Source organism: Pongo abelii, chromosome 20 (genome assembly GCF_028885655.2).
Source record: "Pongo abelii isolate AG06213 chromosome 20, NHGRI_mPonAbe1-v2.0_pri, whole genome shotgun sequence".
NCBI lineage: Eukaryota > Metazoa > Chordata > Mammalia > Primates > Hominidae > Pongo > Pongo abelii.
In genome coordinates this window covers 21,477,332-21,493,901 of record NC_072005.2, presented here as the reverse complement: position 1 = coordinate 21,493,901, position 16,570 = coordinate 21,477,332, and the positions used below count along the sequence as shown (strand labels likewise).

The following is a 16,570-nucleotide window of genomic DNA, read 5'->3' as shown; positions in this document are numbered from 1 at the left end:
TGATTTTGCTATTGTGAAATGTGCCACTATGAACATGAGTGTGCAAGTATCTTTTTCGAGTAATGACTTCTTTTCCTCCGGGTAGATACCCAATTGTGGGATTGCTGGATCAAATGGTAATTCTACTTTTAGTTCTTTAAGGAATCTCCACATTGTTTTCCATAGTGGCTTTTCTAGTTTACATTTCCGCCAGCAATGTAGAAGTGTTCCCTGTTCACCACATCCATGCCAACATCTACTGTTTCTTGATTTTTTGATCATGGCCATTCTTGCAGGAATAAGGTGGTATCGCATTGTGTTTTTGATTTGCGTTTCCCTGATCATTAGTGATGTTGAGGATTTTTTCATATGTTTGTTGGCCATTTGTACACCTTCTTTTGAGAATTGTTTATTCATATCCTTAGTCCACTTTTTGATGGGATTGTTTTTTTTGTACTGATTTGTTTGGGTTTGTTGTAGACTCTAGATATTAGTCCTGTGTCAGATGTATAGATTTTGAAGATTTTTTCTCACTCTGTGGGTTGTCTGTTTACTCTGCTGACTGTTCTTTTTGCCTTGTAAAAACTATTTAACTTAATTAGGTCCCTGATATTTATCTTTGTTTTTATTGCATTTGCTTTTGAGTTCTTGGTCATGAAATCCTTGCCTAAGCCAATGTCTGGAAGGGTTTTTCCAATGTTATGTTTTATAATTTTTATAGTTTCCGATCTTAGGTTTAAGTCTTTAATCCATCTTGAGTTGATTTTTGTATAAGATGAGAGATGAGGATCCAGTTTCATTCTCCTACATATGGCTAGCCAATTATCCCAGTACCATTTGTTGAAAAGGGTGTCCTTTCCCCACTTTATGTTTTTGTTTGCTTTGCTGAAGATCAGTTGGCTGTAAGTATTTGGGTTTATTTCTGCGTTCTCTATTCTGTTCCATTGGTCTATGTGCCTATTTTTAAACCAGTAACATGCTGTTTTGGTGACTATGGCCTTATAGTATAGTTTGAAATCAGATTTGTTCTTTTTGCCTAGCCTTTTTTTTGGCTATGCAGGCTCTTTTTTGTTCCATATGAATTTTAGAATTTTTAAAATTCTGTGAAGAATTATGGTGGTATTTTGATAAGGATTGCACTGAATTTGTAGATTGCCGTTGGCAGTATGGTCATTTTCACAATACTGATTCTACTCATCCATGAGCATGGGATTTGTTTCCATTTGTTTGTGCCATCTATGATTTCTTTCAGCAGTGTCAGGTGTATTTTTTATGGCTTGGTAATTCCCAATAAAATTTCAAGGCTGTTTAAGAATGCTACCAAGAAAAAAATAGGGGAAATATCTTTCCCATTTTGGCTGTAGAAAATGAATACATTTTCACAAGAAAATGTGGTAGATAATTGGTGAGTTACATAGATTCATGAAAGCATCAGTTCCTCTTTTTGCAGGGTAAATTTGTGACAGTAAATATCTCTGTGCAAATCCTGTTATCTTGATTTCTGAGTTTTATGCTAAATTTTATTTGAAACTTGGTACCTCCTAGACATGTTTCCATATGACTACTATATGACTTTTAATGGAAATAATAAAATAATGCATTTACTGGTTGAAAGGAATAGACACTTTTGCTTTTCTTATTGAGATATGAAATATAAGCACCCTAAAATTTTCTTCTCTTATGTCAACACTGTGTTTGAGAAACTGCTGGATTTATTTTTTTATTTTTTGAGATGGAATTTCTCTCTTGTTGCCCAGGCTGGAGTGCAATGGCACGATCTCAGCTTACTGCAGCCTCCGCCTCCCAGGTTCAAACTATTCTCCTGCCTCAGTCTCCTGAGTAGCTGGGATTACAGGCATGCACCACCACACCTGGTTAATTTTGTATTTTTAGTAGAGACGGGGTTTCTGCATGTTGGTCAGGCTGGTCGCAAACTCCTGACCTCAGGTGATCCACCTGCCTTGGCCTCCCAAAGTGCTGGGATTACAGGCGTGAGCCACTGCGCCCAGCCAAGAAACTGCTGGATTTTTTAAACACTTAAGTTTCTTTTTTTTTTTTTTTGAGACGGAGGCTTACTCTGTCGCCAGGCTGGAGTGCAGTGGCGCGATCTTGGCTCACTGCAAGCTCCGCCTCCCAGGTTCACGCCATTCTCCTGCTTCAGCCTCTCCAGTAGCTGGGACTACAAGCGCCCGCCACCACACCCGACTAATTTTTTTTTTGTATTTTTAGTAGAGACAGGGTTTCACCATGTTAGCCAGGATGGTCTCGATCTCCTGACCTTGTGATCCGCCCGCCTTGGCTCCCCAAAGTGTTGGGATTACAGGCGTGAGCCACCGCGCCCAGCTAAACACTTAAGTTTCAAAATCAAGTGAATAACCTTGACATGCAAATTAAAGCTTTAGCCCATTGACTTAGAGCTAGGTCTAATATTGAGCCTGCAAAAAAATTTTCTTAAAGGCCCAGTTAGTTTTTTCTGGGGAGTCTCCTCTGTAGATATCCCAGCCTGCTCACCCCAGCCATAGAATTCTTTATCCTGAGAGAAGCTACAGAGCCCTGGAAAACTGGGGACCCACAGGCGGATGCAGTTAATGTTAAAATGAAAGGGGATTGGGGCTGGGCGCGGCGGCTCGCGCCTGTAATCCCAGCACTTTGGGAGGCCGAGGCAGGCGGATCACGGGGTCAGGAGATCGAGACCATCCTGACTAACGCGGTGAAACCCCTTCTCTACTAAAAATACAAAAAATTAGCCGGGCGTAGTGGCGGGTGCCTGTAGTCCCAGCTACTCGGGAGGCTGAGGCAGGAGAGTGGCGTGAACCCGGGAGGCGGAGCTTGCAGTGAGCCAAATTTGCGCCACTGCACTCCTGCCTGGGGGTCACAGCGGGACTCCGTCTCAAAAAAAAAAAAAAAAGAAAGGGGATTGGGAGGGTCTTACTGAAGATGAAGTTGTTCTTGTTTTGAGGCAGTTTATAGACTTTGAAAATAAAGTTAAATTTACATAAAAATTTTGACTTCCAAAGAAATATTGCAACAGAAGTACCAACTACAAGATCTTTAAGAATTGCAAAGTTTAGGCAGACAAAGGCTTTCTTTCCTAGGGAGGAACAAACAAGATTAGAAAGGAGGTAGAAGGGGAATGGCAAATGCAGGGTGAAAAAATCAGATTTTAGTTCAGAGAATGTTTTACACTGAAGTCAGCCTGTTCTTTGGAGTTACATAAAATGGGATTGTAAAATTCAGAAGCCTTTGGGAAAAAGACAAACTTAAGTAAAGTTTCCTTAAGAAGTATTTTATTTTCACCACTGAAGTCAAATTCAACTGATTGCTCAATGAGAAAAAGAAAAAAAATGTGCAGAGTTGGTGTCTGCTGTGTGATACATAAGAAAAGAGAGCACCATCTAAGTCATAATGGGAAGGGTGTTTCTTTCCATAAACTGTTCCTGGGGAACAAAAACGATGAAGAATTTTATTAATCACAACTATTTATCTGGATTGTCTATGTGTGTCATCTTTCCCCACCTTTCTTTGTTCTATACATGTCTGTCATTTGACTTTTCCTGGGTTGTATCTTTTATAATAAACTGGTAAATATACCTACAGTATTTACTGAGTTCTATGAGTAGCTTTATCAAGTTATTGAACTTGAAAAAGGTTATGAGAGTCCCCAATTTTTAAACAGTAGCTCAGAAATGTAAATGGGCCCATGGAGTTTGTGCCTGGCATCTGCAGTAAGGACAGTGTTGTGGGACTGAGTCAGGGCCTGTGCTGACACTGGGCGGTGTCAGAAATAAAATGTTAGATAATGAGTTCATGTTAGAGAATTGCTTGGTTTTCAGCAAACTGCAGATTTGGTGCCAGAAAAAAGATATGGGGGCCTGGCCTGGAATAAAACTCTGGATGTCTGGGAATCGGATCCTCTACTCTCCTGTACACAGGCTGTCACACTGCCCATTGTCCTGTGATTTCAGTTATCCTAGGGTGAGAGAGGACGGAAAATTAGAGAATAGGAGCTCTGGCCAGGTGCAGTGGCTCACGCTCATAATGCTAGCACTGTGGGAGGCCGAGGCGGGTGGATTGCCTGAGCTCAGGAGTTCAAGACTAGCCTGGGCAACATGGCGAAACCCCATCCCTACTACAAGTAGAAAAAATAAGCCGGGCATGGTGGTGCATTCTTGTAATCTCACCTATTCGGGAGGCTGAGGAAGGAGAATCACTTGAACCCGGGAGGCAGAGGTTGCAATGAGCCAAGATTGCACCATTGCACTCCAGCCTGGGTGACAGAATTAGACTCTGTCTCAAAAGAAAAAAAAAAAAAGAAAAAAAAAGAATATGGGCTCTGATGACAGACCCCCTTTTCCCACAGCTGCCACCACAGGATTCCCAGCCACTCACAAACATACCCATTAGACATTGACATGTCCACACTTATTCCCAGGACTAGGCACCACCCTCAGGAATTTTACCACAGCATTTTTGATCCTAGTGTTTCTTGCTACAAACTCACAAACATGTCTACAAGTCTCCTGGCATATCCCCAGCCCCAGACACTGAATCTGCACCAGCAACCTGTTTTCTCCACCAACCTAGGGTTCTGGACAACCTGTTCATAATCTCACCTGCCTGCATGAACAGGGAAATAAATTAGAGTACAGCCCCACCCAGGCACAAACCAGTCCTTCCATCTACATTGCACTCTCCCTTACCCATGGAGTTTTTTCCTTTTAACTTCTATTTTTGATTCATTGGTACATGTGCAGGTTTGTAATATAGGTAAAATCATGTCATGAGTGTTTGGTGTGTAAATTATTTTTTCACTGAAGTACTAAGCATAGCACCAAATAGGTATTTTTTCTAGTTGTCTCTCTTTTCCTTTTCCTTTTTTTCTTTCTTTCTTTCTTTCTTTCTTTCTTTCTTTCCTTCTTTCTTTCTTTCTTTCCTTCCTTCCTTCTTTCTTTCTTTCTTTCTTTCTTTCTTTCTTTCTTTCTTTTCTTTCCTTCTTTTTTCTTCTCTCTCTCTCACCTCCCTCCCTCCTTCCCCCTCCCCTCCCATCCCCGTCTTCTTCCTTCCCTTCCCTTCCCTTTTTTTCTATGGAGCCTTGCTCTGTCACCCTGGCTGGAGTGCAATGGCATGATCTTGGCCCATTGCAACTTCTGCCTCCCAGGTTCAAACGATTCTCCTGCCTCCTGACTGGCTGGGATTACAGCCATGCGTCACCATGCCAGGATAATTTCTGTATTTTTAGTTGAGATGGGGTTTCACCAGGTTGGCCAGATGGGTCTCAAATTCCTGACCTCAAGTGATTCACCTGTCTTGGTCTCCCAGTGTGGTGGTATACAGGCGTGAACCACAATACCCACACCCTCTTTGTTTTTCCATCTTCCACCCTCAAGTAGGCCTCAGTTACTGTTGTTCCCCTCTTTGTGTCCATGTGTTCTTATTATTTAACTCTTACTTATAAATGAGAACATGGATTTGGTTTTCTGTTTCTGCATTACTTTTCTTTTTTTTTTTTTTTGAGATGAGTCTCACTCTGTCTCCCCGGCTGGAGTGCAGTGGCGCAATCTCTGCTCACTACAAGCTCCGTCTCCTGGATTCACACCATTCTCCTGCCTCAGCTGCCTCAGTAGCTGGGACTACAGGCACCCACCACCATGCCCAGCTCATTTTTTGTATTTTTAGTAAAGGTGGGGTTTCACCATGTTAGCTGGGATGATCTTGATCTCCTGACCTCGTGATCCACCCGCCTAGGCCTCCCAAAGTGCTGGGATTACAGGTGTGAGCCACCACGCCCGGCATTCTGCATTACTTTTCTAAGAGTAATGGTCTCCAGCTCCATCCATGTTGCTGCACAGGATATAATGCTGTTCTTTTTTTTTTTTTTAATGGCCACAGAATATTTCATGATGTTTATGTGCCATATTTTGTTTTTATTAGATCTTTTATTTTATTTTTCTTTGGAGACAGGGTCTCACTCTGTCACTCAGGCTGGAGTGCAGTGGTGCGATGTCTGCTCATTGCAGCCTCAATCTCCTGGGCTTGAGCAGTCCTCCTACCTCAGCTTCCCAATTAGCTGGGACTACAGGCATGCACCACCATGCCTGTCTAATGTTTCTTTTTGTATTTTTTTGTAGAGATGGGGTTTTGCCATGTTGCCCAGGCTGGTCTCAAACTCCTGAGCTCAGGCAATCAACTTGCCTCAGCCTCCCAAAGTGCTGGGATTACAGGTGTGAGCCACCTGTCTGACCATACCATATGTTCTTTATTCAGTCTATTATTGATAGGCATTTAGATTGATTCCATGTCTTTGCTATTGTGAATAGTGCTGCAATAAATATGCATGTGCATGTGTGTGTCTTTTTGAGAGACTAATTTATATTTCTTTGGGTGTATACCAAGTTATGAGGTTGCTGGGTCTAATGGTAATTCTGCTTTTAGTTCTGTAGTTCTGTGAGGAATTGCTACACTGCTTTTTTTTTTTGACTGACTTTTGCTCTTGCACCCAGGCTGGAGTGCAGTGGCATGATCTTGGCCTACTTCAACCTCTACCTTCCAGGTTCAAGCGATTCTCCTGCCTCAACCTCCTGAATAGCTGGGATTACAGGCACCCGCCACCACACCCGGCTAATTTTTGTATTTTTGGTAGAGACGGGGTTTCACCGTGTTGGCCAGGTTGGTCTTGAACTCCTGACCTCAGGTCATCTGCCTGCCTAGGCCTCCCAAAGTGCTGGGATTACAGGCTTGAGCCACTAAGCCCGGCCGCCACACTGCTTTTTACAATGGTTGAACTAATTTACACTCCCACCAGCAGTGTATAAGCATTTCCTTTCCTCTGCAACTTTGCCAGCATCTATTGCTTTTTAACAGTAGCCATTCTGACTGGTGTGAGGTGGTATCTCATTGGGTGTTTTTTTACATTTCTCTAATAATTAGTGATGAGCATTTTTAAAATATGCTTGTTAGCCACATGTATGTCTTGTTTTGAAAAGCATCTGTTCAGCCATGCGTGGCTGTCTCTACTGAAAATATAAAATTAGCTGGGTGTGGTGGCACATGCCTGTAATCCCAGCTACTCCGGAGGCTGAGGCAGAAGAATGCCTCAAACCTGGAAGGCAGAGGTTGCAGTGAGCCAAGATCACACCATTGCACTCCAGCCTGGGCAACAAGAGCAAAACTCCATCTCAAAAAAAAAAAAAAAAAAAAAAACCTCATATTAGGAGCACACACACAAGTTGAACACAAAGATGGGAGTAAATTTAGCAATACAGAATAATAAGGACTAAAACATACTAGGTTCCTTTTATAGAAAACTAATTATCCAAGGTAATTATCTAATATTTGCAGGCTGAAGTACTTACACTGCAAAAACAAGAACAGTTCAGTGTATAAACTGAAAAGTGGAGCCTGTAGTTGTACTTTGGTTTCTATTTATTACTTAAGAACAATTAGCATAGTTATCTGAAGTGTTTTTAGGCAACACACATTCATATAAATTAAAAAGTATTTTCTACAATAGTATGAATATAAGATCAAAATGTTTACTTTGAATCTCCTAAGCAGTCATTTTAATGTTGTTATTTATACTTCTGAAATATAAAGTGTTTAAACTGAATTATGGTTATAGGCAATTTTTAAAAATCCTATATACATTATGACTAGTACATTAAAATTATTTATATTTATTTATATAGCTAATATCAAAAAATACTACCAAATTGTTACAGTAGCTATGTGTCTGACATACATATTGCTTTATCCAATAGGGATAGTTATAGGTAAGCATAATTTTAGTGTCTTTCATTTTACTAAATTGGAATGCTGCCATTCCAGGACAAATAGACAGGTGATGTGGTCACCCAAAAACCATAATAGCCCTTCAGTTAGTTATGCGGCAAGCTCACATGTATTCTACTATATGAACAAAGTCAGATTCCAGTTCCTAATTTAAAAAGTGCTGGTGAATTGTCAGTTGTATTTCAATATGGAACCCCCATTCAATGGCTAGGAGATGAGAACAGCAGAGATGGAAGAGAAACCTTATAAAATTCTGCTGAGAATATGCTTTTTTTCTTCATAATGCTCATGTTTCTCATGCCAAGAGTAGCTGTGCATTAGGGGTATTTTGAGAGAAATTCCTTTTAGGGGAATATTTTCTAGCTGACTTGATCAATCATATCTAATCTGAGTTTTTTCTCAAGATACATTTAACTTCTTTTTTCTCTCAATATAATTTTGCAATAGAATCAGACTGAGAGCTGTTTTTCTCTTCAGTGCTTCGGATGTCTGTTTTAGAAGCCCTAATGCTATCCCTTGGTGTTGACAAAGAGGTGGGTTTTCACAGGGAGAACCATCCTATCTCTAGCTGGACTCATGCTGGAAATCCAGCAGTATTTTTTTCAAGTCACCATAATAAATTGAAACTGAGGCTGAAACACCACTCCCATTCCCATTATTACGAAGGTGCAGTTCTACCTCCAAATCCTGTAGGCTCTCCTGTACTACAGTCTTCAGTATCTGATGAGGTACTGGAGTGCTGCTGTGGCAATTGGGGTTCACTTAAGATGTAAGCTGCCAGCTGTGAGCTCTGTGCTTTGGGCTGTGCCTCACTGGCAGATGGTAGGGGTCAAGAGAGGACACTAGCCGTAAGTAGAGGGCAAGCAGGAGTGCTGTAGCTGAGTGCTCAGAAAATAGAGAGCCATTGCTTTAAAGTGTAAATAACCAAAAAGATAGCACCCTATTCAACCACTGTAGTAGGAGACTGAGAGTCTACCTTCAGCAGGCACCTGGCTTCAAGTTGCAAAACTACCTCCTGTTGTGAAGATGTGAAAATTTTGTCATTGATTATAACCAATTAGCATACATAGGTGGCATCCCCAATGACCAGATGAATTTAGGATGAGCTCTGTATGACATGGTGCTGTAAATTCTTCGACTTGTGGACTAATTACGGTGACTGTCTTTCTGTCTTTGCAGTCTCTTAAGCAGATTGATTATGATGCATGTCACATTCTGGTTTAATTGTATAATAAAAGTTTTCTTTCTGTTCCATCATTGTGAAGTTTTTCTGGGGCTGGAGATAATTTCTCTTGTTATATTTTCCAAACACAGTCTAGAATTACCAGACATGATATAAACATATAAGGTGTCAACCAAGCTTTACTCTAGAAGGGCTTTTCCCTCTCAGGATTCCAGTCAACTCACAATTGTGCTGCAAAGTGCACGCTCTTCCCTAAATATGCAGGAAGAATTGCATCTCTGCCTATTTGGTATCTATTGTCCTCTACAGTCACTTCCAGAGAGGCTAGATCAGATTTCTACAAACCTTACAGGGCAGCAATCAACCATTTTACCTCTTTCAGTGACTTTTTTGTTGTTGAGATGGAGTCTCGCTGCATTGCCCAGGCTGGAGTGCAGTGGCATGATCTCAGATCACTGCAACCTCGGTCTCCTGGGTTCAAGTGATTTTCCTGCTTCAGCCTCCCAAGTAGCTGGGATTACAGATGCTCACCACCACGCTTGGCTAATTTTTTTTTGTATTTGTAGTAGAGATGGGGTTTCACCAAAGGCTGAGCACGGTGGCTCACACCAGTAATCCCAGCACTTCGGGAGGCCTAGGCAGGCAGATCACCTGAGGTTAGGAGTTCGAGACCAGCCTGACCAACATGGAGAAACCCTGTCTTTACTAAAAATACAAAAATTAGCTGAGGGTGGTGGCACACGCCTGTAATGCCAGCTACTGGGGAGGCTGAGTCAGGAGAATCACTTGAACCTGGGAGGCAGAGGTTGCAGTGAGCCAAGATTGTGCTATTGCACTCCAGCCTGGGCAACAAGAGTGAAACTTCATTTCAAAAAAAAAAAAAGAGATGGGATTTCACCATATTGGCCAGGCTGGTCTCAAACTCCTGACCTCGTGATCCAACCATCTCAGCTTCCCAAAGTTTTGGGATTACAGGTGTGAGCCACCGTGCCCAGCCTCAGGGACTGCTATAATCAGACCAGAAGCTGACTCAGAGACCATGGGGCCCAAAAACCCTATCAGAGTAGCGTGTGTGCATTGAGTAGATATGTAGACATGAGAATTTTTAATTCCTTTTTTCTCCTCTTGCTAAAATGTCCACAAATGTGCAAGTAATACCTGCTGCTACTCCACCCATCCAGAATCTAAATCTGTAGCTCCAATTTCTGAATCTAGATCTTAAGGCTGGGAAAAAATGAAAACTTTGCCCAGCCCAGTGGCTTAGTCCTGTAATCTCAGCACTTTGGGAGGCCAAGGCGGGTGGGTCACCTGAGGTCGGGAGTTCAAGACCAGCCTTACCAGCATGGAGAAACCCTGTTTCTACTAAAAATACAAAAAATTAGCCAGGCATGGTGGCGCATGCCTGTAATCCAAGCTACTCGGGAGACTGAGGCAGGAGAATCGCCTTAACTCGGGAGGAGGAAGTTGCGGTGAGCTGAGATTGCACCACTGCACTCCAGCATGGGCAACAAAACAAGAGCGAAACCCTGTCTCAAAAAAAAAAAAAAAGAAAAGAAAAGAAAAGGATTTGCATTTCCTATATAAAAGGGTTTTTTTTTTTTTTTTTTTTTTTTTTTTTTTGAGACAGTGTTTTGCTCTTGTTGTCCAGGCTGGAGTACAGTGGCGCGAACTCGGCTCACTGCAATCTCCGCCTCCCAGGTTCAGGCGATTCTCCTGCCTCAGCCTCTCAGTAGCTGGGATTACAGGCCTGCACCACCATGCCTGGCTAATAATCCTTTTCTTTATAAGTCTCAGAGAGACATTAAAATGAGACCACAATTATGTCTTTCTTTTTTCTTTGAGCTATGTAGTTACCTCTTGAAACTGCTTCCTATTGCCACAAGTAGCTATAAATTGAACTAATAATGCCACACTGGACACTATAACCCACACCCTATAGCCTAACAATGTATATCCAATCAATAATCAATTTATTTTTGTAAATAAAAAAAATTTTGACAGACAACTTTGTATCAACCCACTCTATGCGCCTCTGTTTTTGCCTTTACAAATCCAATTGTAACTGCTGCTAATCAAACTATATATTCCAGGCAACTTGAATATTTGCTCCCAGGTTACAATCCTCAAGTTTGGCCCAAATAAATTGTATACTTATATTCATGTTTCCTCAGCTATTTCCTTTTAGGTAAACATCATTTGGAACGTGCCAGAGCAGCCTCTGAGGGGATCTCTCCTTTGATTGTACTTTGCTTTCTGTAACACCTAAGGGTGCAGAGTCAGATTGATCCCACTTAGAATCTGCACATAAGATCTGGCTTCTGCCTGGGATTACAAGACAGGGCCAGACTTTGAATTGGGAATGTACTGAAAACCAATAGAAGGCATTTTCTGCACTGTGAGTTGTCAACATAGACATCCTACAGCTCCCTTTGAGACTGTGGCTCTTTAAGCTTCTCAGATTTCATCCAGTAAGATCTTGTAGCAGGTCTGCCACAGTTATGTGAGAGGCTCCAGATGTAAATAGAATCTGATGGCAAATTCTGTAAATATAAATAAACATCTTAGGAGTGAGAGATCAAGACCACAAAGTATCCAGAGCCATGACCACAAGTATACCTGCCTGTAAAATGTTATGTACAATATTCTTGTCCTTCCTCCTACCCAAAAGCTAGTTAATCAGAACAAGTAATTCTGGAGCTCAACCAGGGCAGTTCCATTTTCTATTTAGAATCAGCATGACTCTCTCTAGCCTGGCTTATTATTGGACCATCAGCCCAGGGTCACTGGGAATTCTCTCACAATTACATAGGCATTTTTGAGACATTTGAGGATGTCCAGAGCAGAATTGTATCAGGCTGACAAGAGTGGTTAATTCTGCTTTTGTCTCAGTGTAAGAGAAATGAGTCATCCTGTGTTTGTTCCTTCCCTTATACAAGGGATGTTTTTGGTTGGTACCCAGATGAGAGTTTCTCCAGTTTTCTGGTACTTGGGTAAAAACAAAGAGGAGATCTGGAGACTCAAGCAGATAAACTGATTGCTGTAATTTTATATGGCCATAAGAAAAATAGATGAAGCAGTCACGGTTTCTACAATCCAGGAACACTTAGTCTAGACTAGCAACTGAATAAATGGTTGAATTAAGTATCATATGGTTGGTACAGCAAATAGATGTGTGAAAAAATCGTGAGCTTTATTTGGGCCACTTTCTTTTTTTTTTTTTTTTGAGATGGAGTCTCGCTCTGTTGCCCAGGCTGGAGTGCAGTGGCGCAATCTCAGCTCACTGCAAGCTCCGCCTCCCGGGTTCACGCCATTCTCCTGCCTCAGCCTCTCCGAGTAGCTGGGACTACAGGCGCCCGCCACCACGCCCGACTAATTTTTTATATTTTTAGTAGAGATGGGGTTTCACCGTGGTCTCGATCTCCTGACCTCGTGATCCGCCTGCCTATGCCTCTCAAAGTGCTGGGATTACAAGCGTGAGCCACCGTGCCCAGCCCACTTTCTTTATATTGTTGTGGCTTCTGATGTCATCACTTGAAGGGATATTTATGGACAGAAGCATTATTACTTTTTGATTTCTTTTACTTCGCCAAGAATACATATTTATCTTCTAATAATATTACCCTAGAAAACCTTAAGAGATTTGTTTAAATTGCTTATTAGTATATGTTATAAAATTGACAGGGCAGTGGCTAGAAAAGATTAAAATTACACAAACGCTGGGATTTAAGTTTCTCTTAGGTAAGCTTAGGAAAAACAGAACTTGAAATACCCCAGTGGCATAGAGAACAGAATTCTACAGAGGGTCTCCCCTTCCCCAGTTCTGTTCAGATTCACCCTTTTTGAGGGCCTTGTTTAGATCTCACCCAGCCCTGGAGTCTTGCCTCACAGAACTGATCAGAAGAGATCAGAGTTTTGATTGTTGAATTCTGCTGTCTCTCTAGAGCTGGTGCTCCCAATTTCCTGAAATCCAAAAGCAGATAAATGGGAAGAATAAAGTATGTATTTTAGGGTCTTAATTTCTTAATTTTTTATTAAAACCAAGGTTGCAGAAACATTCCATTTAGCAACTTGTTTTCTATTCCTGCAGATTCAGTAGTTGTTCCACAAGTCACAAAAAAGTAAATATAAACCCAGTAAAAATTCCTCGAAACTACATTAAACTCTTTCTGTAATCCTCTCATCTGTCTATATTAGGCTTTTATTCTACACATTTTTCTTTTTTGAGACACAGTCTCGCACTGTTGCCCAGGGTGGAGTGCAATGGCATGATCTTGGCTCACTGCAACCTCCGCCTCCCGGGTTCAGACAATTCTCCTGCCTCAGCCTCCTGAGTATCTGGGATTACAGGCACCCACCACCATGACTAGCTAATTTTTGTATTTTTAGTAGAGACGGGGCTTCATCATGTTGGCCAGGCTGGTCTCAAACTCCTGACCTTGTGATCTGCCTGCCTCGGCCTCCCAAAGTGCTGGGATTACAGGCATGAACCACTGTGCCCGGCTTTTCTACACATTTTTTAAAAAAACAGTGACAGAGAAACAGTAGAAGAGATAAAAATGCTGGGCTCTTTTTCTAAATCCTGGTAATTATTAAACACTTAGTACCAACTCCCATGATGTTATGAGAATTAAGTCATAAAATATGTTATTCCCAGCACAGTGCTCTGTAACATACTTTTTTTTTTTTTTTTGAGAAAGGGTCTTGCTCTGTCACCCAGGCCAGAGTGCAGTGACACAATCTCAGCTCACTACAACTTCCTCTTCCCAGGTTCAAGCGATTCTCCCACTTCAGCCTCCTGAGTAGTTGGGCACATGTCACCACACCTGGCTAATTTTTTTTTGTATTTTTAGTAGAGATGAGGTTTCACCATGTTGTCCAGGTTGACCTTGAACTTCTGATCTCAGGTGATCCACCTGCCTCCTAGGATTACAGGCATGAGCCACTGCACCCGGCCTGTAACATACCCTTGAGAGCACATAGCACCTGCTTAATACACCTTGAATTAGTACATGTTGTTTTCCAAATGCGGACTTATTCAGACATTGCTGACTTCTGTTTCCTTTGTAAACTTTAAAGAGCCAGCAAATAATATGAAACTTTAGGATTAAGATGGGTTGTCTTTATTTGTACCAGAAATACTTGTGTTGTGACAAGAGTGCCGAGTGTAAGGGACTCTGTGCTGTGCCTGCTTTCTCTAACTACTGCTAATAATGAGCCCGGGGGAGCAACATTAGCATTGACAGGGGACTTGTTTAAAACATTTATCCATAGATCCTTTCCAAACCTGCAGAATCCCATTACATAGAGTGGGTCCAAAATTACCAAGTGAATTTTAAGCTCATTAAAGCTTGAGAGGCAATGCTTAGCTAAGTGGTTATCAGCCTAGGCTTCTCATTAGGATTACACAGCCAGTTTGCAGAAGTCTCTGTACTTGTCCCCTCCCCACAGGCTCTGTTTATTGTTCCGGGTGGACACATCCATATTGTGTTTGTTTGTTTTGAGATGGAGTCTCACTCTGTCTCCCAGGATGGAGTGTAGTGGCTTGATCTCGGTTCACTGCAGCCTCTGCCTGCCAGGTTCAAATGGTTTTCCTTGAGTCAGCCTCCCAAGTAGCTGGGATTACACATGCATGCCACCATCCCTGACTAATTTTTGTATTTTTTTTTGAGATGGAGTGTCACTCTGTCACCAGGCTGGAGTGCAGTGGCGTGATCTCAGCTCACTGCAACCTCTGCCTCCCAGATTCAAGTGATTGTCCTGCCTCACCCTCTTGAGTAGCTGCGACTACAGGCGCGTTCCACCACATCCAGCTAGTTTTTGTGTTTTTAGTGGAGACAGGGTTTCACCATGTTGGCCAGGCAGGTTTCGAATTTCTGACTTCAGGAGATCCACCCGCCTTGGCCCTCCAAAGTGCTGGGATTACAGGCTTGAGCTACCACACCTGGCCCCATGTTGTTTTAATTAAGTGCCTCATGTGATTTTAATGTGAGGCTAGAATTGAGTATGAGGGGTTCAGATACATTCATGAGAGTTCAGTTTCACCTTTGCACTAAAAGGGTGGCCACAGGGCTGTTTCTGTTTGGGTTTGGTAGGGAGAGGGCAGTGTGGTCCATATTTTTATTACTGTAGCAGAAATTGTTGGTGTCCATGTAAGGAAAGGGCACCTGAGGACAGGAAAAATGAAACTTGTATCTTTATTTCCATGGTGCAGCATGTTTTTCCTGCTTCTCTTCTGTTACAAAGGACAGAAATGAGTGGAATTTTTCTGCAAGTCTTCATCTTTTTGCTTGTGGGTGTGGTGGCATCAGATAAACAGGTGGTGCTGACACCTTTAAAGGCGTGTTCTTAAGATGTCTACCTAAAATCGTTATTAAAAATTAAAACGTGAAAGATATGTTTATCTTGAACTTTGCACAGAACTGATGTTTTCTTTATGGTTAAATTCAGCCTATAATTCAGTTTTGGGGGGAATATTGCAGCGGTGGTGCTGTGTCCTTCTGTGTTATGCATTAGCACATCATAAAAATTTGTCCTAGTGCAGTTGATGTTAATATTTCTTTTGGTTAAAAAAAAAAAAAGACAAAATAATTCTTTTGGTTAAAGAGCTCTCTAAAACATATTTTCACCATAGAGTTAATTATTTTTCTATTCATTATTAAGTATCTTTATGCAGCTAATATGCATAAATCATCATATTTTATCTGGGAGCTGACTTTTTCTTAGATTTTCCTTGTATACATATGTCTTTGGAAAATGAAAGCTCTTATCTTTGTTTACAGGTAAGTAAAATGGAAAAAAACACAGGCCCTTCTACTTACTGGATGTTTGACAAAATATTCTTTTTGGGCCAAAAACACTGGCATTTTTGGTGAGCTTGTTAGAAATTCAAAAACCGAGACTTTATTCCAGATCTTCTGAAAAAATAATCTCCACTAACAAGATCTCCAGTTTATTTTACAGACTAAAATTTGAGAAGCACTTTCTAACTCAACATGTCTTTTCTATGTGAAAAATATACACAAGTCATTCTGTGTGATGTATATATAGCAATAAAAAATGTACATGTTTGTGTTCATGCCCTTAAGTTTATACTTTATCATTCAGAAAAGTAACATATATACGCTGATTCTGTGGATCTTATACTACTCTCTTTTTTCAGAGTTAGAGAATACATTAGAGAATATTTCTGTGTTGAAAATTATTTTATTGTATAATTTCAGTCACTCCTATAAGTCAGAACAAGTTCTTTTTACTCTCTCATTTCGCCTTGAGTCAAATTAAAAATTCTGTCCATAACCACTTGGTAAATATGTGTGTGTATGTGTTTTTCAGGGACCATTGACATTTATGGATGTGGCCATAGAATTCTCTCTGGAGGAGTGGCAATGCCTGGACACTGCACAGCAGAATTTATATAGGAATGTCATGTTAGAGAACTACAGTAACCTGGTATTCCTGGGTGAGGATAAGTTTTTTTTTTTAATTTTTATTATTTATTATTTATTTTTTTGAGACAGAGTTTCACTCTGTTGCCCAGGCTGGAGTGCAGTGGCACGATCTTGGCTCATTGCAACCTTTGCCTCCAGGGTTCAAGCGATTCTCCTGCCTCAGCCTCCTGAG

The 16,570-nt window shown here is 41.3% G+C and overlaps 1 protein-coding gene across 2 annotated transcripts in view; it reads left to right on the top strand.

Moving 5' to 3' along the window:
* The window catches only part of LOC100437729 (zinc finger protein 708), a 63,643-nt gene that overhangs the window by 3,140 nt on the left and 43,933 nt on the right, over nucleotides 1-16,570 (top strand). For both annotated transcript variants that reach the window (XM_054540044.2, XM_063720032.1), the window contains exon 2: nucleotides 16,283-16,409. In XM_054540044.2, coding sequence (XP_054396019.2) covers nucleotides 16,283-16,409 — 127 coding nt within the window. The remainder of the gene's footprint in view (nucleotides 1-16,282; nucleotides 16,410-16,570) is intronic.